This window comes from Rhinoderma darwinii, chromosome 4, assembly GCF_050947455.1.
Source record: "Rhinoderma darwinii isolate aRhiDar2 chromosome 4, aRhiDar2.hap1, whole genome shotgun sequence".
In the NCBI taxonomy this organism is placed as follows: Eukaryota; Metazoa; Chordata; class Amphibia; order Anura; family Rhinodermatidae; genus Rhinoderma; species Rhinoderma darwinii.
In genome coordinates, this window is record NC_134690.1 from 297,296,644 (window position 1) to 297,322,205 (window position 25,562).

A 25,562-nucleotide genomic window follows, 5' to 3' on the forward strand; every position below is an offset into this window, starting at 1 on the left:
ATTCTGAAATGAAGAATCATAATTATCTTTCTGGTGTATTATGGCAATTGTCTTCTGTGTTGTTGATGAGATTTTTTTTCAGTGTCACACTATTTCCAATGACAATGGCTTCTTTTTAATCTCCATCGGAGGAGTGAGATTCAGTTGACCTTCTCAATGACTTTCAGTTAAAACATATCTTTGGCCAAATAACAACTTGTTTGTACTCAAGCGAGCAATTTGTGCTCTAGAGATGTTTCTTCCTAATGTCATTGGTTATACAAAGTTACAACCATCAATTAGCCATTTTGTCGGTCAGTGAATTATATTTACCAATGACAGCTGTCAAAGGATTCATCCTACCCCTGCGTGCTATCTCTAGCAACTGGTCTTTCTCAAGGGAGACTTTTTGTCAATTTTTTTTTTTTCTTCCACAAACAGCACCACTTCTGTTCTTGGGATGTATCTGTTATTGCAGTTCAGTCTCATTCCCTTTAATCATGATCTGCACAGACATAGCTCATGTACAGATGTAGTGCAGTTTCCGGAAAAAAAATGCAGGTCTGTTTTTAGTTTTCTTAAAAAACCTTATTACCGACCACCCACTGGCTTTTGATGGTGGGCTGTGCAGATCTTTTGACGTCGCTGTAGAAAAGGCTTATTAGTGCTCCAGTTAACGTTACCAACAGGTCCTGTACTTCTAGCTGTATTCAGGAGGCTGCTATGATTTGCGGAAACTCCGATCCCAGTTGTTTAAGCTTCTGATTGCAATGGTCCATCACCGCGGCATGATCAAAAAGAACTCCTCGCTTCGATTGCGTCACCTGAAACCCAGTGACGTGATCGGAGACTGGGGAAACCCACTGCAGTCAGCCCTGGAAACCTAGAAAGACCGCAGGGTTGTCTGTTCTATAAGCCTGCTGTTAGGGCACACTATGTGTTACCCAAACAGCAGCCTGTGTCATAGTGACAGAATAAAATGTATTCGCATACAGGAGTGTGCTAATGCATTATTAGTAGGGCTGGGCAATTATGACCTAAATCAAAATCACGATTAATTGAACTTGTAACCTTGATTACGATTATTGAACGATTTATTAGGCCATACCCCTTTTGCATGCCATGCCCCCTATTTGCATGCTACGCCATTGAATTAATATTTATGAAGAGCCTGCTGTATACTACTGAATATAATATACCCACTGACACTGCCCCCACACAGTATATTGCCCCCATAGTGCTCCCCACACAGTATAATGCCCCTATAACTGCCCCCACACAGTATAATTCCCTTATAACTGCCCTCCACACAGTATATTGCCTCCCATAACTGCCCTCTACGCAGTATGTTGCCCCATAGTTCTCCCCACACAGTATATTGCCCCTATAGTTGCCCTCCACACAGGTCCCCTGCGCTACCATCGGATTCAACTGTATCTGCGTCCTGAAGATGCAGATACAGTTTAAACCGGGAGAAAATAATTGATAAAACCGAAATTCGAAAGATAACGTTGATTTATTTGTGCTGAATTTCGATTTTGATTATTTTTCGTTTAATTGCCCAGCCCTAATTATAAGTATAGCATAAAGTTGTTAAAAAGTTATCCCTTTATGGGGTTAAAAAAAAATGTGCAAAAAAATAATCAAGAAATGTCCACAAAAAAAAGGATTATTTAGCATAAAATATATTTTATTGAATTTTATTAAAAATAAACAAAAAAACAATGCTGAATACCACTTTTTTAAAATATTCACGCCACAAAAAGAAATTGCACAGTAATTAATTTGTACCCCATACTGTAAAGGAAAAAAAATTAACATTTTCCCTGCATTAAACAAGACCTCCTATATCCACATCAATAAAGAAATAAAAGAGTTAAGGATGAGGCAGAGCGGCAAAAACGAAAAAAAAATTATTGTCTGGTCATTAAGGCCTTTTCAGGCCTGGTCATTAAGGGGTTACGTTTAAAAGTAACCATAAAGATACATCCTAACTAAAGGTGCATTATGTTCTAAAACTGCCCACTCTGGAGCAGTTTCAGGGGTTTGCAAACTTTGTTCCTGCTGGAGATAAGCCACTGCCAGAGGCTTCCAGCAGCCACTTATTTCTGTCTCCCTATTGAAATTAGAATTTTGCGGACAGCGATCTCAAATGTAAATGACCAGTTTACGGAGGGATTGTGTTTTTTTTTTTTTTTGTTTGTTTTTTTTTTTGTAACGATAAAAACTATTTCACTACATATGGTTTCAACATTTCTGACATACAAATCTGAAAATACATATTATACCATATTCCAATATGTGTTCTGGAAGGAGACAACTCTACTTGTTTTTCTTGATGTGAGCAGTCGGAACCACTTGCTGACTGACTGATTTATGTCTCTTCTAAGAGTGGGATCACACGTTGCATCGATAATCCCAATTTGACCATAACTTGTGAACACACTAAAAGAGAGGAGACATATTCATTCAAATCTGTGGGCTGCCAGTTTCCCACAACTGGTGTAAGCTATAAAGGAAGTCTAAGGTATTCTGAAAGTCTTGCCGCTCCTCCATACTTTTTCACTACTGCTCTGTGTGCTTAGATTGACTGCTTTGTATGAGCACGAGTTCAGAAGGGGCTTAAAGAGACACTCTCACTACTTTATTAACCCCTTCACGACTGCCATATGGCTATATATGTTACAACTGCCGATGCCCCGTGCAGTTGTCACGTATATACAGTGAAGGAAATAAGTATTTGATCCCTTGCTGATTTTGTAAGTTTGCCCACTGTCAAAGACATGAACAGTCTAGAATTTTTAGGCTAGGTGAATTTTACCAGTGAGAGAGAGATTATATTAAAAAAAACAAAAAAAGAAAATCACATAGTCAAAATTATATATATGTATTTGCATTGTGCACAGAGAAATACGTATTTGATCCCTTTGGCAAACAAGACTTAATACTTGGTGGCAAAACCCTTGTTGGCAAGCACAGCAGTCAGACGTTTTTTGTAGTTGATGATGTTTGCACACATGTTAGATGGAATTTTGGCCCACTCCTCTTTGCAGATCATCTGTAAATCATTAAGATTTCGAGGCTGTCGCTTGGCAACTCGGATCTTCAGCTCCCTCCATTAGTTTTCGATGGGATTAAGGTCTGGAGACTGGCTAGGCCACTCCATGACCTTAATGTGCTTCTTTTTGAGCCACTCCTTTGTTGCCTTGGCTGTATGTTTCGGGTCATTGTCGTGCTGGAAGACCCAGCCATGAGCCATTTTTAATGTCCTGGTGGAGGGAAGGAGGTTGTCACTCAGGATTTGACGGTACATGGCTCCATCCATTCTCCCATTGATGCGGTGAAGTAGTCCTGTGCCCTTAGCAGAGAAACACCCCCAAAACATAATGTTTCCACCTCCATGCTTGACAGTGGGGGCGGTGTTCTTTGGGTCATAGGCAGCATTTCTCTTCCTCCAAACACGGCGAGTTGAGTTAATGCCAAAGAGCTCAATTTTAGTCTCATCTGACCACAGTACCTTCTCCCAATCACTCTCAGAATCATCCAGATGTTCATTTGCAAACTTCAGACGGGCCTTTACATGTGCCTTCTTGAGCACGGGGACCTTGCGGGCACTGCAGGATTTTAATCCATTACGGCGTAATGTATTACCAATGGTTTTCTTGGTGACTGTGGTCCCAGAGGCCTTGAGATCATTAACAAGTTCCCCCGTGTAGTTTTCGGCTGAGCTCTCACCTTCCTCAGGATCAAGGATACCCCACGAGGTGAGATTTTGCATGGAGCCCCAGATCGATGTCGATTGACAGTCATTTTATATGTCTTCCATTTTCTTACTATTTCACCAACAGTTGTCTACTTCTCACCCAGCGTCTTACTTATGGTTTTGTAGCCCATTCCAGCCTTGTGCGGGTCTATGATCTTGTCCCTGACATCCTTAGAAAGCTCTTTGGTCTTGCCCATGTTGTAGAGGTTAGAGTCAGACTGATTAATTGAGTCTGTGGACCGGAGTCTTTTATACAGGTGACCATTTAAGACAGCTGTCTTTAATGCAGGCACCAAGTTGATTTGGAGCGTGTAACTGGTCTGGAGGAGGCTGAACTCTTAATGGTTGGTAGGGGATCAAATACTTATTTCTCTGTGCACAATGCAAATAAATATATATAATTTTGACTATGTGATTTTCTGTTTTTTTTTTTTTTATATAATCTATCTCTCACTGGTAAAATTAACCTAGCCTAAAAATTCTAGACTGTTCATGACTTTGACAGTGGGAAAACTTACAAAATCAGCAAGGGATCAAATACTTATTTCCTTCACTGTAGATGTTTGCAGCGTGCAACGGGGTTTAATTAGTGCAGAGCTGCTTCAGTGTGAGCAGCTCTGCACTAATCTATGTGCCGACTCTCTCTACGGCCCAGTTCACGCAGAGTTTTTTGACTCGGAAAACGTGCCAAAAAACGGCTGATTATTCCTCCCATTGATTTCAATGGAAGGCGGAGGTGTTTTTTCCCGCGAATGGAAAAGCCGTCTCTTCGGGCGTTTACGTCTCTGACCTCCCATTGACATCAATGGGAGGCAGAGAAAGCGTATTTCGCGACAGTTTTTGCCCACTGCTCTGAAAAACGCAGTGAAAATTGGCGTAAAGGCAGAGCAAAATCTGCCTCAAAATTCCAAACTGAATTTTGAGGCAGATATTCTGCCTGCAAAAAAACTCTTTGTGAACCCAGCCTACAAATGCTGACACTTCTTCCACTTCGTTTCATATGACTCGATGCTTAGAAGTACTACGCTGCTCACACTGCAGCAGTGCTGCACTTCTACCTCTCCAAGCTCTCTCGTCCGACACCTCCCCCCTCCTTCTCCTTCGATCCACGGCTTCTGCCCAGAGATAACGGAGCCAAGAAGCTCGTTATCTGGGCAGACAATGAGCTAATGATCACCATGACTGTCTAATCATGGTGATCATAGAAAAGTTTGTTTGCTTAGCAAACTTTTCAAGCAGCTCTCTCTATATAAAACAGATATATAAAAATTATAAGTTTTTTTTATTCACGTTTTTAGTGACTCTTCCGTGTTTTTCGCAGCGTTTTTTAAGGCTGTTTTTCTATGGTCAATGAAAAATGGCTCCAAAAACATCTCAAGAAGTGACATGCACTACTTTTTCCTGGCCGTCGGAACAGAACGCTGTTTTTCCCATTGAAATCAATGGGCAGCTGTTTGGAGGCGTTCTGCTTCCGATTTTTCGGCTTATAGGCGCTTTACTGCTGATGGCTACAGTGTGATTTTATTTATTTTTTTCTAAAAACATTTGTTATTTGCAAAGTTATGAGCGTTTTTCTAAATATGCTAATGTGGCTCTAATAGCCAAATAGGAGGTGACTCTTTCTTTTCACTCTGGGCGGTGTAAGGCTGGGTTCACACGAGCATGTTACGTCCGTAATGGACGGAACGTATTCCGGCCACAAGTCCCGGACCGAACACACTGCAGGGAGCCGGGCTCCTAGCATCATAGTTATGTACGATGCTAGGAGTCCCTGCCTCGCTGCAGGACAACTGTCCCATACTGTAATCCTGTTTTCAGTACGGGACAGTAGTTCCACGGAGAGGCAGGGACTTCTAGCATCGTACATAACTATGATGCTAGGAGCCCGGCTCCCTGCAGTGTGTTTGGTCCGGGACTTGCGGCCGAAATACGTTCCGTCCATTACGGACGTAACATGCTTGTGTGAACCCAGCCTAATGTTTTCTGTATGACGCTGTCCAATCAACATACAGCTTCTCCCCCTTTCCTGCCCAGCAACACAGCCTGATCTTATAGTATGCAGCTTCCATTCCCGACTGTGTATTCAACTGGCGATATCTCCGGTTGTGTCACAGCTAGAACTGCGATCCTGGTGAACTGGCGATCATATGAAAGATTAGAATCCTTTCTCATATGCCACCAGTACGGCTGTTCTAGGTGGTCCACAGCCCGAGATATGGCTGTTTGAAGTGATCCCCCTTCCCCCTAGAATGCCAGATACTGTGTGAAGCAGCTTCATGCTGATAGGACAGTGTCAGAGGCTATGAGGTGGCTCCACCTCAGTAGAATTGCTGCTGTTACCTCCCACTTGTCTAATAAGGGCACATATACATATTTAGAAAAAAGCTGAAAACTTTTAAAATAATAAACATTTTTGGACACAATTTTTTCTAGCATGATCAGTGTGACCGCGCCTATTAGATTAGTTAAGAGATAGGACATTACTAAACTAGTGACAGAGCCTCTTTAACAGGAAGTTAGGGCATGTTAGTTGGCCAACTCAAATTTCCGTCAGCTAGGTGGATGGGCTGCCTGTTTTGCAAGGGCAGTAAGATACATTTTTGTGTTTATACATTAAAGAAACTTTATGAAATTTTACTAAAAATCTATACAAAAACATCAATGTAAAGAATTGCGTTCTCACAGCATTTTTTTTGTGAGTCAGAAAAAAAAGCTACCTCAAAATTCTTTCTGGGATTTCGAAGCAGATTTTGAATTGCCAGCTTTGTTTGACACTTTATTTTTTACTTTTTTTTTTTTTTTACAGCGTGTTTTGCACACCGTTTTTTGAGCTATTGTAGCTAATGCAAAGAATGTGGGCAAAGAAACGCTCCCCTTAACCCCTTGACGCAGCCTAGCTTTGGCCTTAAAGAGGCTCTGTCACCAGATTTTGCAACCCCTATCTGCTATTGCAGCAGATAGGCGCTGCAATGTAGATTACAGTAACGTTTTTATTTTTAAAAAACGAGCATTTTTGGCCAAGTTATGACCATTTTTGTATTTATGCAAATGAGGCTTGCAAAAGTACAACTGGGCGTGTTGAAAAGTAAAAGTACAACTGGGCGTGTATTATGTGCGTACATCGGGGCGTGTTTACTACTTTTATTAGCTGGGCTTTCTGACGAGAAGTATCATCCACTTCTCTTCAGAACGCCCAGCTTCTGGCAGTGCAGACACAGCCGTGTTCTCGAGAGATCACGCTGTGACGTCACTTCCCCAGGTCCTGCATCGTGTCAGACGAGCGAGGACACATCGGCACTAGAGGCTACAGTTGATTCTGCAGCAGCATTGGCGTTTGCAGGTAAATCGATGTAGCTACTTACCTGCAAACGCTGATGCTGCTGCAGAATCAACTGTAGCCTCTGGTGCCGATGTGGCCGACACGATGCAGGACCTGTGAGTGACGTCACAGATCTGCACTGCCAGAAGCTGGGCGTTCTGAAGAGAAGTCGATGATACTTCTCATCAGAACGCCCAGCTAGTAAAAGTAGTAAACACGCCCCGATGTACGCACATAATACACGCCCAGTTGTACTTTTACTTTTCAACACGCCCAGTTGTACTTGTGCAAGCCTCATTTGCATAAATACAAAAATGGCCATAACTTGGCCAAAAATGCTCGTTTTTTAAAAATAAAAACGTTACTGTAATCTACATTGCAGCGCCTATCTGCTGCAATAGCAGATAGGGGTTGCAAAATCTGGTGACAGAGCCTCTTTAAGGCTCAGAGCCCATTTTTCAAATCTGACATATTTCACTTTATGTGGTAATAACATCGGAATACTTAAACCTACCCAAGCAATTCTGAGATTGTTTTCTCGTGACACATTGGGCTTCATGTTCGTGGTAAAATTTGGTAGATATATTCAGTGTTTATTGGTGAAAAATTTCAAAATGTAGAGAAAATTTTGAAAAAATTGCATTTTTCAGAATTGAAATGCATCTGCTTGTAAAACAGACGGTTATACCACCCAAAATAGTTGCTAGTTCACATTTCCCATATGTCTACTTTAGATTGGCATCGTTTTTTGAACATTATTTTATTTTTCTTGGACGTTACAAGGCTTAGAACATAAACATCAATTTCTCATATTTGTAAGAAAATTTCAAAAGCCTTTTTTTTAAGGTACCTCTTGAGTTCTGAAGTGGCTTTGTGGGGCCTATGTATTAGAAACCCTGATAAAACACCCCATTTTAAAAACTAGACCCCTCAAAGTATTCAAAACAGCATTTAGAAAGTTTTTTAACCCTTCAGACATTTCACAGGAATTAAAGCAAAGTGGAGGTGAAATTTGCAAATTTAATTTTTCTTGCTGAATTTAAATTTTATTCATTTTTTTTTCTGTAACACAGAAGGTTTTACCAGAGAAATACTACTAACTATGTATTGTCCAGAATCTGCAGTTTTTAGAAATGTCCCACATGTGGCCCTACTGCGCTCGTGGACTAAAACACAAGCCCTAGAAGCAAAGAAGCACCTAGTGCATTTTGAGGCCTCTTTTTTTATTAGAATATATTTTAGGCAGCATGCCAGGTTTGAAGAGGTGTTGAGGTGCCAAAACAGTAGGAATCCCCCAATAGTGACCCCATTTTGGAAACTACACCCCTCAAGGAATTAATTTATGGTTGTTGTTACCATTTTGACCGCACAGTTTTTTCACAGCACGTATTTGAATTGGGCTGTGAAATGAAAAAAATGTCATTTTAACCAATAAAATGTCATTTGTGATCAAAATTTCTTATTTTCACAGGGAACAAAATACCCCATTTTGTTGCCCAATTTGTCCTTAGTGTGGCAATACCCCATTTGTGGTGATAAACTGCCGTTTGGGCCCATGGGAGGGCTCAGAAGGAAAGGAGCGCTATATGTTTGTTGGAGTCCAGATTTTCCTGGATTGGTTTTCGGGTGCCATGTCGCATTTGCAGAGCCTCAGAGGTATCAAAGCAATGGAAACCCACCAAAAGTGACCCCATTTTGGAAACTACACCCCTCAAGGAATTCATTTATGGGTAATGTGACCATTTAGACCCCATAGTTTTTTCACAGAACTTATTTGAATTGGGCTGGGAATGAAAACAAAATTATTTTTTTCAAATAATATGTAGTTTTGGCTGAAAATTTCTTATTTTCACAAGAAGCAAAATACCCCATTCTGTTGCGCAATTTGTTCTGAGTGCCGCAATACCCCATTTGTTGTGATAAACTGCCGTTTGGGCCCATGGGAGGGCTCAGAAAGAAAGGACAACCATTTGGCGTACTGGGGATTTTCTAGTGCGAAGTCATGTATGCAGAAGCACCTGAGGTACCAGTACAGTTGAAACCCGCAAGAAGTGACCCCGTTTTAATAACTACACCCTTAAGGCATTCATCTGAGGTGTAGTGAGCATTTTGACCAGAGACCTACACCCCATAAACTGTAATGTGGGTTCTCCCAGGTATGGCAATACCCTACATGTGGCTGTTATCAGCTGCCTGGACACACAGCAGGGCTCAGAGGGGAAAGACGAGGGGGGATAAGCTGTGCGGAGTGCATCAGGGTAAGTAAAATTGGGGTAAATTATAAACCAAGGGATGTATGATAAATTTTAAAACACTTTCATACAGAGCTCTGGTTATTCGGGACACGTGTCACATTGATATATTGTGTCATCCCTTATCGCCCTCTTATAGCAGACTTTGCACCTGTTTTGACTTTTTCCCTTCTTGCCAGTTTGGGGAACTTCTTCTGGAAAGTGTTGCCGCCTTGGTACGATGCGTGTGGCCCCGCTTCCAGAAGTACTGGGTGCCCCCCCTTCTTGGTCCCTAAAGATTAAGTTCTTGATAATCACCTCTTGAAATTCCAGGAAAGTTCCCGTCTGGCCTGCACATCGATGTAGCACGTACGCATTGTACAATGCCATCTGTATGATGTGCCCGGCCAGCTTCTTATACCACACCGCATGGTGCTGTAGGGCTTCAGGATTTGATCTTACAAGTCCATCCCTCCCATGTACCTATTGTAGTCCAGGATGCAGTCTGGTTTGGGGGTGGCCTTCCCTTCATATAGCCTAAACCTGTAGGTATATCCGGATGCACTCTCGCAGCTTATACATCTTCACGCCATACCTTGCCCTCTTACCCGGCAGGTACTCACGGAATTGAACCCTCCCTTTAAAATGTACCAAGGACTCATCAATAGAAATACACTTCTCGGGGGTGAATGCTTGGGAAAACCGGGCACTGGAACGGTCTAATAGGGGTCTCCGTTTATACAAACGGTCAAAACTGGGGTCATCTCGGGGTGGGCACGGCTCATTATCAGTATAATGTAAGAAGCGAAGTATTGCCTCATTTTATTTATTTTTTTAGATTCCAGTTCAGTTCTGAAGTTGCTTTGAGGGGTCCATATATTAGAAACCCCTATCAAATACCCCATTTTAGAAACTAGACCCCTCAAAGTATTCACAACCGCATTTAGAAAGTTTATGAACCCTTTAGGTGTTTCACAGAAATTTAGAGCAAAGTAGAGGTGAAATGTACATTTTTTTTTTTGTCAGAAAATCCTCTTTATACCATTTTTTTTATAACATAAAAGGATTTATCAGAGAAACGCAACTTAATACGTATTGCCCAGATTCTGCAGTTTTGAGAAATATCCCACATGTGACCCTAGTGCGGTAATGGACTGAAGCACCGGCCTCCGAAGCAAAGGAGCACCTAGTGGATTTTGAGGCCTCCATGTCCGGTTTGAAGAGGTCTTGTGGTGCCAAAACATTGGGAACCCCCCAAAAGTGACCCCAATTTGGAAACTAGACCCCTTGAGGAATCCATTGTCGTTTTCTTGGGGTGCATGCGGCTTTTTGATCAGTTTTTATTCTATTTTTAGGTGGCGTGGTGACTAATAAACAGCAATTCTACTATTGTTTTTGTATACTTTTTTTTTTACTGCGTGCACCGTGCGCTTTAAATGACATATTCACTTTATTGTGCGGGGCGATACGATTACGTCGATACCAGATGTTTATAGTTTTTTTTAATGTCTTATAGCGTTTGCACAATAAAATACGTTTTGTAAACAATCATTCACTTTTTGTGTTACCTTATTCTAAGAGCCATAACGTTTTTATTTTTCAATCAATAAAGCCGTGCGAGGACTTATTTTTTGCGTAACGAACTGTAGTTTCGATCATTAGCATTTTTCGGTACATGCGACTTTTTGATCTCTTTTTATTCCATTTTTTGGGAGGTGAAGTGACCAAACAATTGTGATTGTGGTTCGGTTTATTATTATTTTCTTTTACGGCGTTCACCGTGCGGGATAAATAACGAAATAATTTTGTAGTTCAGGCCGTTACGGACGCGGCGATACCAATTATGTATAGTTTATTTGTTTGTTTATATATTTTTATTAATTATAAATGACTGATAAGGGAAAAAGGGGGATTTTTACTTTTAATACTTTTAAAACTTTTATTTTCTTATTTTTACACATCTTTTTTTAACTTCTTTTTTACTTTATTACTTTGTCCCACTAGGGGACTTGAGGGCAGGAGGCCCTTATCGCAATTCTAATACATACGTAGTGCAGTGTATTAGAACTGTCAGCTACTCACTGACAGCAAGCATAGCACGTTGTCAGGACCCACTAGGCTTCCGTCTATGGCATAGCCGGACGCCATTGTTTGGTGTCCGGTTGCCATAGTCACCATCGCCGGCCGCTATCGCGTAGCAGGCCGGCGATGGCAGCTTAACCCCTAAAAAGCCGCGATCTATAGAACGCGGCTTTTAAGGTGTTAATCAGCGGGGACACAGCGATCGGTCCCCACTGTAGGAGCTGTGACAGCAGCTGTCACAGCTCCTTTATGTGTCGGGAGGACGGCCGAAACGGCCGTTACTCCTGAGACGTACTATTAGGTCATGGAGCGCGAACGATACAGCTACCATGACCTAATAGTACGTCCAGGAGCGTGAAGGGGTTAAGCGCCGCAGGTTTTCTCTGCCTCCCATTAATTTTAATGGAAGGTCTGTGGCAGAAACCGCTCGAAGAAGGAGCATGCCAAAGCTTTTTTCGGTGAGCCTGGGGGAAAAAAAACGCCTCTACCGCCCGTTGAAATTCATGGGAGGCCATTTGGTTAATCTCTTGGCGCTGATTCCATTGCGGTTTCCGCATCCAAATAATTTTCATACTTTTCTGTAAATACATTTTCGTACATGCACTCCTATATTTTTCTTTAGTTGTAAAAATCGGTCATTCTGTTAATAATCTGTCTTTATCATGGGGGTTAAAGTCCGTATATTTGTTACAGAATGAAACCATTATCAAAAAATATGTGGATATGTCATAAATGTCCCTGGTGGGAAACCCCCTTTAAACTAATAGATCTAAATAATTTGTATTAAGTAACTATATAACTGTATGACCTTTCCTCTTTCCCTAGCCTATGAATTTCCAGAGTACATTTCCCTTCCTTTCTTTAATTTACTTCTTAGGTGCTTGGACACCCTAATGCCTGAAGCAACAAATAAGAGGAATTCTGAAAACACAAGTCTAATATTATTTCACTTAGCGTTTCTTCCCCCTCTCCTCTTTGCTATCTGCAGCAGACTGCTGTGCCAGCAATCTCTGTTCTAGATTTGGTATGTTCTGTTTTTTTTACTCTTCAGCCATCTTCCTGTTCTTCCCTTCCTATCACTCTTATGATGTTTACATTTTCTGTAGTGGTATATGTGTGTGCGGTCTTTGCCTTGTCTTTAGTGTACTGTTATGGGACAATTCCTTTGTGATTTCTTGAAGCATGCTATGCCTGGAACTAGTATCACCAGTAGCTCAATGTCATTTGTTTTTTCTCTTTCTTACATTTATTCATTATGATTTAGTAAATTTTGTTTTATTGTAACTCAGGGATAGGCAATTTTTAGTATTCCCACTAATAATGCAAAGTACGTGTCCCATGACACTTTCAGCAGCTGATCATCAGTTATTTGAGTGCCAAAGGTTGCCGATCCCTATTTTGGTGACTTCTGTTATGCACTTTAATGTTTTTATGTCAGGTTATTTTTGCTGAAGTCAGATCTTTGTTTTTTTTCCCTGAAATGGATGATGATGAGAAGGCATTGGCTTTATTTTTCTCTTCTAGGTGTTCATAAAAATCATTCACATAAGTATACCTAATCTGTTGAACTCTGCTTCCTTTATGTCACAAGAAATGTCTTAAAGGAGCACTCCACTTCATTTTTTTTTTTTTTTTATTGCACTCTCCATTTGTAGATTGGTGTTTCAGTGGGGTGCTATGTACAAAAATACTTAACGATTACCGCATCTTGTCTTTTTCGGGTCCAGCGCCGCTCACTTGATCTTCCCTCTGAATTGACTGGAGTCACTGTGCTTCTTAAACCGGAACTCAGGCTCTCAATGCATTCCTATGGGAGCCAGAAAGAGGCACCATAGGAATGCATTGAGAGCCTTACTGCCGAGTTTCTGAAAAGCAGCAATTCCAGACCAGGTCAGACTGAAGATCACGTGAGCGGCGCTGCACCCGAAAAACGACAAGATGCGGGAATCGTTAAGTATTTTTGCACACAGCACCCCACTGAAACACCATGTACAAATGGAGAGTGCGATAAAAAAAAAATGAAGTGGAGTGCTCCTTTAAGGTAGTTCTGTTTACAGCTAATGGTTTCTCATTTATTCTCTTTTGAAGTAAGCTGCCAAGCATGAACTACTAAAGAGAAAAGTAATTTTTTGGGGGAAATGGTTTATTTAGACATGTTAAGTGTTCAAGTGAATTTTAAATTGAATGTTTGGAACAGCATGATACAATGTGTTAGAAATTCTACTCACATACCTTTTTTTTATAACCGTGGGATTGCCTCTATGAAAAAAACAATAATGTTATAGCCCACAGATTAGTCTATAGCAATGTATACATTGTATGACTGAATGGACTAAACATGGAGTCAGTCATGTGACCCACCACCCACACCATGTGACCACCAGCATTCAGGTAACACTGTCTATGTATGCAGGTAGCAGATTAACCACTTCTTGCTTTTGGCCTTCCTGACAGAGCCTCATTTTTCAAATCTGACATGTTTCACTTTATGTTGTAATAACTTCGGAATGCTTTTACCTATCCAAGCAATTCTGAGATTTTCTCGTGACACATTGGACTTTGTTACTGGCAAAATTTGCTCGACACATTCAGTATTTAATTGTGAAAAACGCCAAAATTTATGGGAAAATTGCAAAAATTAAATTTTTTCTAAATGCTTGTAAGACAGGCAGATATACCACACAATTGTTGCTAATTAACATCCCCATATGTCTACTTTTAGATTTGGCATTGTGTTTTGAACATCCTTTTATTTTTCTAGGACATTACAAGGCTTAGAACTTCAACAGCAATTTCTCACATTTTCAAGAAAGTTTCAAACGCCTGTTTTTACAGGCGCCAGTTCAGTTGTGAAATGGCTTTGAGGGCCCTAAAATAAAATAAAAATCCTTTTTCTTCAATAAGAAGATAGATTTAGCTAAAAAAAAATATTTTCTCAACAAATAAAGGAAAAAAAGAATCCCAACATTTGTAAACCAATTTTTTCCGAGTACGGTAATACCCGATATGTGGTCATAAACGGCTGTTTAGGCACACAGTGGGGCTCAGAAGGGAAGGAGCACCATTTGACTTTTGGAGTGCAGATTTTGCTGGATTGATTTCTGGTTGCTATGTCGCATTTGCAAAGCCCCTGTTGCGACCAAAACAGTGGAAACACCCCCCCCCCCAGAAGTGACACAATTTTGGAAACTACACCCCTTAAGGTGTTCACCTAGAGTTGTAGTGAGCATGTTAACAACGCATGTGTTTTGCAGAAATTAGTGTGCACTTGATGTTGCAGAGTGAAAATTGTATTTTTTCCATAGATATGCCAATATGTGGTGCCCAGCTTGTGCCACCATAACAAGACTGCTCTCTAATGATGTTTCCCGGTTTTAGCATCACCCTACATGTGGCCCTAATCTTTTTATTGGACATTCGACCAGGCTCAGGAGTGAAAGCACCATGCGAAGTTGAGGCTTAATTTGGCGATTTACACAGTATTGGTTCACAATTGCAGAAGATCTGATGTGATCTAATAAAAGAAACCCCTGAGAAGTGACCCCATTTTGGAAATTACACCCCTCAAGGCATTTATTAAGGGGTGTAGTGAGCATTTTCACCCACAGGTCTTTAACCTAAATGATGGTGCAAAGTAAAAATTTTAATTTTTCCCTAAAAGTGTCATTTCGGTGGCAAATATGTTGTGCCCATCTTATGCCACTGGAGATGCACGCCCCAAAAATGGCTAAAAGGGTTCTCCCGGGTATGGCGATGCCATATATGTGGAAATAAACAGCTGTTTACGCACACTGTAGGGCTCAGAAGGGAGAGAGCACCATTTTGGCTTTTGGAGCGTGGATTTTGCTTGGAAGTAGTTTTGTGTGGAGTTTTACTGGTATTTCAGTTTGTAATGTGGGGGCGTATGTAAGCTGGGCAGAGTATATCAGGGGCATAGTCAGGTGGTATAATAATGTTTTTTAAAAAAAAAACACAAAAATAATCCATAGAGGTTACGCTGAGAAGCAATCCTTTATGCACAGGCCAGTGTCGCACTGATAAATGATTATCCCCCTTTTGGTCCACACTCTGCACCTTTGTAGTTTGGGGAATTTTGTTGGGAAAGTGTTGTCCTGGTATAATACAGGCACCTTCGCTTCCAGCAGATATGTTTGGGCCCTACCCTTCCTGGTTCACTAATTTTAGGGCCTTGATAATCGCCTCTTGAAACAGAACAAATGTTCCCCTTGTGCCTGCACAACTGCATATTTTTTATTTCCTGACTTATTGGAGCTTTAACTAATTGGATTTTTTCATAGACGTAGTGGTATAAGGGCTGTTTTTTTGCAGGACGAGCTGTAGTTATTATTGGTACCATTTTGAGGTACATGCGACTTTTTATCCTATTTTTTGGGGAGGCAAGGTGACCAAAAAACCGTAATTCTGCCATAGTTTTCTAGTTTATTCTTAAACAGCATTTATCATGCGTTATAAATTATTCTGTGGACCAGTACGATTCCGGCGATACCTAATTTATAGCACTTTTTTATGTGTTACAACTTTTTGCACAATAAAATTACTTTTGTAAAAAGAATGTATTCTTTCTGTCGCCATGTTGTGAGAATCATAACTTTTAAATTTTTTCGTCGACGGAGCTGTATGAGGGCTTGTTTTTTGCGAGACGAGCTATAGTTTTTATAGGTGTCATTTTTGGATACATGTGACTTTTTGATCATTTTTATTCCAATTTTTGTAGGGCAAAGTGACCAAAAAACAAATTCTGGCATAGTTTTTGCAGATTGATGTTGTTTTTTTTGCCGTTGGAATAAATAACATATTTTTATAGTTCAGGCCGTTACGGACGCAGTGATACCAAATGTGTATTCTTTATTTAATTATTTTCAATAATAAAGGACTTGATAAGGGAAAAAGGGCGCTTTGTGTTTTATTTAATTACTTGTAACTTTTATTATATTTTTTTACAACTTTTTGGGGTTTTTTTTTCAGTTTTTTTACACTTTTCTTTGCCCCCAGTAGGGGACTTGAAGGTCATTGTTCAGGGCTGCCGATCCCCTACCAACCTCTAAGGTGCAGTGATCGCTGTATCTATGGGTTTAATACGTTAGTCTCACTGTCTCCTGTGTGTTTTGTTTATTCTTCAGGCCCTCTGCACACGTTGCAGATTTTGCGCTTGCTGCAGAAACAACCCAATTCTGATGAATGGAACGGATTTTCAGTTGCAGAAATTTCTGCAACAAAATACGAGTATGCAGCGTGTGCAGGGGGGCCTTGGAGTTAGGAGATAGTCATTTTGTTTATAAAGCTATCCATTTTATGCAAGTAAATATAAGCACAGTGAAGCAGTTGTTCATTATTCCATCATTACTCCTTTTCACTTGGCCCATAGCGTAGCCCCAACAAATGTCATGTAACCCTGTTGCTAACGGAATGCTAGGGGTCACATGATGGGTGTGTGCGTGGGGGGGGGGGTGTCATATGATGCCATGTTTAGTCATATTCAGTTAGCCCATGGATGCATTACACTGGACTATACCATTCTAATGTGAAGAGACGGAGGCCTACTGCACCGTTATAAGAAAGTTATGTGAGCATAATTTCTCATACATGTATCTTCGAAAATTGTATGATTTCCTATTCTATAAATAAAGCGGACAGCACCTTTTAAGAGGACCTATCTTGGGGATGTCATCCATATTTTTAATTGGGAAAAAAAACATTTCCCACTGCAAAAATAATCTTCAAATATAAGTAATTTGAAACAAAAATGTAAATAAAAAAACTTTGAGGGGGGGGCACAATATGTAAATGAGCTGACTCAAGAGTAAACTCTGAACATCCTGTAAGGCCTGATGCACAAGACCGTGCCCGTAATCGCGGTCCGCGATTACGGTCACGGCTGGCGGCCCTGGACAGCCACCTGCATTTCTGGCCACTTCTCCCACAAAGTATGGGAGCACGGTCCTTAAAAAGCAAAAGATAGGACATGTCCTATCTTTTGCGGAGGCTTTCTACAGTCCGGACACCTTCCCGCAAATATATGGGAAGGTGTTTGTGGTTAAAATGAATTGGTCCGTAATTACGGACGAAATCTACGGTCGTGTGCATGGGGCCTAATGCTGGTACCGGCATGACCAGCACTCCTTCCCATAAACCCTGGCAGCATACAGTGTCAGATTGTGCCCTGTAAGGCATTTTTTTTTCTTTGTATTCAGTTGATTATTTTTATGGTGGCAAACTTTTTTTTCAATTAAAAATATGTAGCTGACCATACCATGAGAGGTTCTCTTTAAAGCTAGTGCTACACTGGACTACTGGTGGTCTGCAAGTTATTGTAAAACTAATGTCATTACCTTGATCGCTGCACGGTTTGAATGCTTCCCTATGGAAATAAAAGTTAGTTAGATTTTTGGGGGATAATTGGTAGATCATCCACAAACTTGTTTCACCTAGATAAACATACACCCCTTCCCGACATCCACCATATATATATACAGCGCACGTCATGTGGGGGAGTATGAAGTGGGCTCACGGGCTAGCCCACTCCATAGAACGAGCGTGTAAAGAACTGGATCCCGCTTGTTTAACCCCTTAGATTTTGCGGTCAATAGTGACTTCAGCAATTAAGTGGTTAGAGACAGGGAGGCGGCCGCCTGTAACATTGCAATGGCCCCCCAAGACCCAATCGCAGGGCGCCGATGGTTGGCATAGCAGCCTGGGGGCCTGATGAATGCCCCCAGGTCTGCCATCTTTGTACTCCTATGAAGCCATGCTTCCCAATTTGCCCCAAGCACAATGTACTAAAAAATAAATGAACATAACTGGTATCGCTGCGTCCATAAAAGTGTGATCTATTACAATATTCCTTATTTAGCCTGCACGGTGAACGCCGTAAAAAATTAAATTGACAGAATTGTTGTTTTTTTTTGGTCACTTCATCTGCTACAAAAAAATGGAATAGAAAGCGATTATAAAGTCTCATGTATCCCTAAAATAGTACCAATAGAAAATACAGCTCATCTCGCAAAATGCAGGGGTCACAAGCTATTGCTGCATTTAAGGTGTTTGCAGCTCATCGCCACCCCAGCAACAAAATTGCCATGGTGCCGGTGGCCGCAATGGCAACCGGAGGACTAATACTGGCCTCCCAGTCTGCCTAGTATGGAAGCCTTCCAGGTCCCGCGAGGAGGCGGGGCCTAAAAGGCTTATGTAGCCGGCGGCAAGATGGTGCCAGCTCAGGAACTGAGTGGGCGTCAGTGGTGGATGTCAGCTGTACGTTACAGCTGACCTCCTCCTGTAACGGCAGGGACCGGAGCTAGCTCCGGTCCCTGCCATTAACCCCTTAGATTCCGCAATTCAAAGCAATCACTCCATCTTAGCGGTTGGTAGCAAGTCGGCAGACCTGCATGCGATTGCAGGGCTGCCGACTGCTGCTATGCCAACAGGAGGCTTAACAATGACCTCCTGCTCTGCCATTACGGAAGCCGATTAGGCCCCGCCCAGAGGCGAAGCCTAATGGGTTTGGTGTCCGTGAACGACTGACAGATCTAATGCATTGCACTACATAGGTAGTGCAATGTATTATAAAATAAATCAGACAGTTGGACCTTCAAGTCCCCTAGTGGGACTAAAACAAAGTGAAATAAAAGATGTCAAAATTATAATAAAAGTTTTAAGTAATAAAATAAAACACAATCGCCCTTTTTCCCTTTATCAAGTCCTTTAACTTTATCTGTAACAGCCAGAACTATACAAATATTGTTATACTCCAGAGAAGTTGCTTAGGGGGCTTTTTCTTATTATACCACCTGACTATGCCCCTGATGTACTCTGCCCAGTTTGCATGTACCCACACATTAGAATTGAAAACACCAGCAATACTCAAACAGAAGTACTACCAAGCAAAATCCACTCTCCAAAAGCCAAATGGCGCCCCCTTCATTCTGAACCCCACAGCGTACCCAAACAGCTGTTAACTTCCACAAATATGGCCTGTCCATACCCGGGAAAACCCTTTTAAAAAAAATTTGGGTTATCTCTCTCCAGTGGCACAAGCTGGGCACGACATATTTGCCACTTAAATGGCATATCTAGGGTAAAAAAAAATTAAGTTTTACTTTGCACCATCTGCAGTGCATTCATTTATGGAAAAGACCTTTGGGGTGAGGAATGTAGTTTCCAAAATTGGGTCACTTCTCAGGGGTTTATTTTATTATTTCACATCAGATCCTCTGCAATTGTGAACCAATAGTTTATAAATCGCCAAATTAGGGCTCAATTTCGCATGGTACTCTTTCACTCCTGAGCCTTGTCTAATGTCCAAGCAAAACATTAGGGCCTCATGTAGGGTGTTTCTAAAGCCGGGAAACATCATAGTGATTAGAGAGCTGTCTTTTATTGGTGGCACAAGCTGGGAACCACATATTGTCATATCTATGGAAAAATTCCCATTTTTCACTCTGCAACATCGAGTGAACAACTATTTTTTGGAAAACACCTGCGGAGTTAACATGCTCATTACACCCCTAGGTGAATACCTTGAGGGGTGTGGTTTCCAAAATGAGGTCACTTCTGGGGGGTTTCCACTGTTTGGTCCCTCAGGGGCTTTGCAAATGCGACATAGCGCTCAGAAACCAATCCAGCAAAATCTGCACTCCAAAAGCCAAATGGCACACCTTCCCTTCTGAGCCCTACTGTGTGCCCAAACAGCAGTTTATGACCACATATGGGGTACTGCTGTACTCAGGAGAAATTGCTTTACAAATGTTTGGGTTATTTTTTTCTTTGTTGAGAAAATGAAAAATTGGAGCTGAAGCTATGTCTTTATGAAGAATAAATTGTTTTCTTTTTACTGCCCAATTCTAATAAAATATATGAAACACCTGTGGGGTCAAAATGCTCGCTACACCCCTAGATGAATTCCTCAAGGGGTTCAGTTTTGTAAATAGTACAGTGGAAACTACCAAAAAATGACTATTACCTTAGGGGCTTTGCAAAGATGACATGGTGCTGATAAAACCAATCGAGCAAAATCTGCGCTCCAAAAACCAAATGACGCTCCTTTTCTACTGAGCCCTGCCGTGTGCCCAAACAGCAGTTTATGACCCCACATATGGGTTATTTCCATACGCCAGAGAAGTTGCTTTACAAATGTTAGGGGCTTTTACTTCTTTATTCCTTGTGGACATTGTTGTTTTCTTTTAGCTAATACTACATCTTATTGGAAAAAATTTACATTTATCATTTTCACACCCAAATTCTAATAAAATCTATGAAATACCTAGGGGGGTGTCAAAATTCTTGCTACACCTCTAGATAAATTCTTTGTGGGGTATATTTTTAGAAATGGGGTCTTTTTGTTGGTATTTCTTTTGTTTTGGCATCACAAGACCTCTTCAAACTTGATATGATGCCTAAAATATATTCTAATAAAGAAAAGGCCCCAAAATCCTCTAGGTGCTCCTTTACTTATGAGGCCTGTGTTTTAGTCCATTAGCACACTAGGGCCACATGTGGGATATTTCTAATAACTTCAGAATCTGGGCGATAAATATTGAGCTGCGTTTCTCTGGTAAAACCTTCTGTGTTAGAGAAATTTTTTCATTAAATATGGATTTCTGCAAAAAAATGAAATTTGTAAATTTCACCTCTACTTTGCTTTAACTCTTGTGAAATGCCTAAAGGGTTAAGAAACTTTCTAACTGTGATTTTGAATATTTTGAGGGGTGCCATTTTTAAAATGGAGTGACTTATGGGGGTTTGTATTGTATAGGCCCCTCAAAGCCACTTCACAACTGAACTAGTCCCTGTAAAAATATCCTTTTGCATTTTCTTGAAAATGTGAGAAATTTCTGCTTAATCTTCTGCTAAATTTCTGCCTTGTAACGTCCTAGAAAAATAAAAGGATGTTCCAAAAGCGATTCAAATCTTAAGGAGACATATGGGAAATGTTAATTAGCAACTATTTTGTGTGGTATTTCTATATGTTTTACAAGCAGATACATTTATATTTAGAAAAATGCTATTTTATTTAAATTTATCACTTAATTTTGAGGTTTTTCACAAATACTGAATGTATCGACCAAACTTTACGACTAACTTAAAGTACGATGTATCGATGTGTCACGAGAAAACAATCTCAGAATTGCATTCCAAAGTTATTACCACATAAAGTGACACGTCTGATTTTATAAATGGGGCTCTGTCAGGAAGGTCAAAAGCGGCTGCAGCGGGAAGGGTTTAAACTCCACAGCAAAGGCAGATGTTAAGTTTAGTGTCCATTAATTGGTTGCATTAACATAGCAACAACAATGGCAAACACATACTTCTGATTCTTAAAGAATATTGTACATCTGTCAGGGCTAAAACTTCCTTTTTTCCCCGTTATCTCACACCGAATAGCCACCTCTGTAAATTGAAAACTGGTCGCATGCATGCATGCATGGAAAAAGCACACCAGACAGAAAAGTTGGTACACGTCTTCCCTCTGTCAAGTAGGAAGTGAACTAACTTTATTTGAACAAAGAAACACAAAAGTTCCCTCCCTAGAGATGTGGGACGTGCTTAAGCCCCATTGGCTCCTCAGCTGTAAGTTCTTCTGTACACTCCTCTTGCATTCCAGGGGCGGTGTCTCCATAGGCGTGCCCCTGATACATTCTCCATTTTGTTAGATTCCAGTTCTTTGTGTAATATACTGATATATACATACATATATGTGAGGATAATATTTTTGCAAACAATATACATGGTAATGATCCCTGACAGTCCCCCCCTAAAAATATTATTACTCTATCCCTGAGTCTTGCCTAGCAACCTACCACTGACCACTTGAACCAGGCGGGTATGGGTTTTGATTTCTTCACCAGCTTGAGACGAGCTACTCCTTATGAGTAACCCCTTTTTGTACCTGGACTTCCAAGGTTTCGGAGTGGTCCGAACTGTCCCTATTCTCCTCCGTATACAGGATGGTTGTCTTGGTATAATCTACAAACCGCTGCTGGTTGTAATATATATAACCAATCCAGTCTACATTTTTATTAATGGTAATAATTGTCGCTCTGTCACTTACATGTTTATGGAATAGTCTACCGCAGGAGCTGGTCACAGCAGGGACAGTAGATGGCTTTAAAAAAGGGTTAGATAATTTCCTAGAACAAAAAAATATTAGCTCCTATGTGTAGAAATTTTTCCTTCCCTTTTCCCTTCCCTTGGTTGAACTTGATGGACATGTGTCTTTTTTCAGCCGTACTAACTATGTAACTATGTAACTGTCCTAATCGGACTTTTACCCCTGCAGATATAACAGGTCATGGGCAGCATCTTCCCCAAACCTAAAGTCCCCCGGGTAACATGACCTCTGGGCTCTCATTGCTGCCATGTACTTCTTACATATGAGTGACAACAACCAGTGACCTCCACATAAACCTCCTCAGATCGTACTTTGCAGCACCGCGGCATATTTGCACACATTATAATTATAAACCTCAGACAATATAAACAATAGGGCCTCAACTAATAATATAATGCTATCACCAATCTCATGCGATCACCCTCAGGTTTTGGGTCCCATCAGTTCATTGCAAGTCCTGTACATCATCGTCCTCTTCTTCTGTCTTCTGTGGAGTCAGACTGCACAGTGGTGTCCAGTGGGGGATTTATTACAATCCTCCACCTGGTCACTTACTTATTAGAACACTTGATACTGCTGACGGATTCACTCAGGTCTTTGGTCTTTACTTTGATCTTTGCTGATGTCATCAGGACTTGGCTTGGTCCTTCTCATCTGTCAGACACCGTCTCTTTAGTATACGTCACCGGGCTGTACATAGCACCTCATGCTGTGAGCCTGGGATGAGATCCTGCGTAGACTGATTAGTGGAGTTTTATTGTGACTACCACAAACCCTCCGTATCTATCCTCTTCCTCTGGCAAGTTACTTGTCTGGGCGGCTGCTTAAAATTGTGACACTGCCGTCAGTTCATGATAAACATGTTGTAGTGGCTCAGGCTGTGCCTGCCGCATCTCAGTGACGGAGTTCATCATATTAAAAGTCTTCTAGTTCATGTTTACTGGCATTTGCCGGGGACCCCCAATCCTTGTCAATTGTTAAAATAAATACTAATCTGGTGATAACATCATCCGCATACACTATAAACGTTGTTCTTACATACAGTAATAATGACAGGCCCTTAAACGACATCAAACAAACACCTTTATGTAAACTTCTCTGTTCCACTGGACAGGGCACCTAGAAAATGTGTAGTTACTGGGTACATTATATTTGAACTTGGTGTTTACACTTTCCAGCAGGATTTATACCTTATTCTCAGCTGATTACCTGGAACATCTTCTATTCACAGAAATATACACAGATTCCACATGTTTATCTGACAAGTGTCTCAAACCAATCCCCCCCCCCCCCCCTCTGGTTCGTTTTACCTGGGTAGGCCTCTCAAGGTCTGTTCTCTTTGTGGGAGGCGGGTGTGATAAGGTTGGCACTGGTCTGCCAGGACTGTTCTGTGGGCAAATCAAACAGCTCTAACAGAATTTAGCAGCATCAGCTGTAAAACCTGGGGCATACCAATTCGATCTTACCACATCGATCCTTGCAGTCTTGGGGCATAAGTGAGCTCATACACCATCAATGCAAGTGCCATCAAGAGTGCCTTGGGTGGTACCAGTTTACCTTCCTTTATCCGTCCACATACTGTCAGAATCTGGTTCTCACGCCTACCGCTCCCAGTTGGACTCTTCCTGTGGAGAACAATCTTTTCAACGCATAATCAGTAATTGATCTTAATCAGATAATTAATTTGAAGAAAAACATTAACAAATAACATCTTTACATTAAACGTTCACATTGAGCAGTAACTAGAAGTGATACATGCAAACTCATTTTACTACTTTATATATATCTATACATACACATATACACTGCACAGAATTCTCTGCTCTAAAATTTTCCTTTCACAACAAAAATATTTTGAAATGGGAATCTACTTGCACTGTGAAGTTCTCATTTACACAAACATAATACTGATGCCTCCGATAGCCCAATGCTAAGGCTGGTCCAGAACTTTACATAAAACTTAACCTTCGTATTTAATATTCCCACAACACTTCTTGAATATCGTTATTAAACAAACTAACTCTGGAATAGCATCTGGAGAACTGCTGACATCTTATCATTGTACAAACACCAGGTCAATACTTGGGATAACACAGTTCCCCAGTCACGACACACAACGTCTGCAGTTGGGAAGATACCGACCGGGCTTCAGGCCCCCCCTGAGAACAGGTCTACACACACGAGCACATTGTCATACACTTCTACCTCGGGTAGTTGTATGTTCTGCAGTCTCTGGTACGGGTAATCTGGCCTGGCTGCACTTTTCACAGGTAACTTTGCTGTTTTACCTATATCATGCCGTTGCGCACATCATGCCGGCTGCTACAAACCTAGTGGTGGCATTATTGTATCCAGGGACAAGCCAATTTACTGACACCTGGCTGCACATTCTCTTGTTGTCAGGTCTGTCTTCTCTTGCTCTCTCAATTGGCTTACCCGATGATCCAATAAAGTTCCTACTACCAATGGGCCCATAATTGTGGGTGATGCCAAAAGCGTACCTAGAGTCAGTGTAAATGTCGGCCGTCTTACCTTCTACCAGGTTACAAGCCAAGGCGTGCACTTCCAGCTCCGCTCCTTGAGATGAATGAGGGGGTGAAAGTGGTTTCTGGATAATTTACCTGGTGCCTCGTATCCTGTCTTGTACATACTGTATATGATGAAGTATTTCTACATTACAAATTTACATTAAAACCCATGTCACATATAGATAGAACATCTCAAAGGGGTGGCGTCTTCATTCTCTAAAATAAAAACAAATATTATACAGTTCTCTACACTCATCTGATAATCAAGAACACTTTGAGAATCTCACTTTATCAGGTTCTGTAAACACTTGATTAATACAAAAACAGATAAAAATTACTAAAATCTTTACATAAAATTAACAATCTTCAGATAATTTTCACCTCCTAACCTCCTAAATCTGTAAAGACTCATCTGTGAGTGACCTTGACCTCTTGTGTAAATTTGCTGGAGGGGGATGGTCTCTTACACAATACCTCACTTTGGGTGGAGACTACAGCACAGCATACCCAGTGCAATATTTACTGTTCTGGAAGG

At 41.0% G+C, this 25,562-nt stretch overlaps 1 protein-coding gene across 26 annotated transcripts in view; it reads left to right on the forward strand.

Annotated features, from left to right (window-relative positions):
* The window catches only part of AFDN (afadin, adherens junction formation factor), a 529,325-nt gene that overhangs the window by 471,777 nt on the left and 31,986 nt on the right, over positions 1-25,562 (forward strand). For 10 of the 26 annotated variants that reach the window (XM_075862614.1, XM_075862630.1, XM_075862615.1 and 7 more), the window contains one exon: positions 12,363-12,398. The exons of 15 other annotated variants lie outside the window; for them this stretch is intronic. In XM_075862614.1, the coding sequence (XP_075718729.1) occupies positions 12,363-12,398 (36 nt within the window). Of the gene's footprint in view, positions 1-12,251; positions 12,339-12,362; positions 12,399-25,562 lie in introns of those variants that run through there. One more of the 26 variants, XM_075862633.1, reaches the window with a different exon arrangement.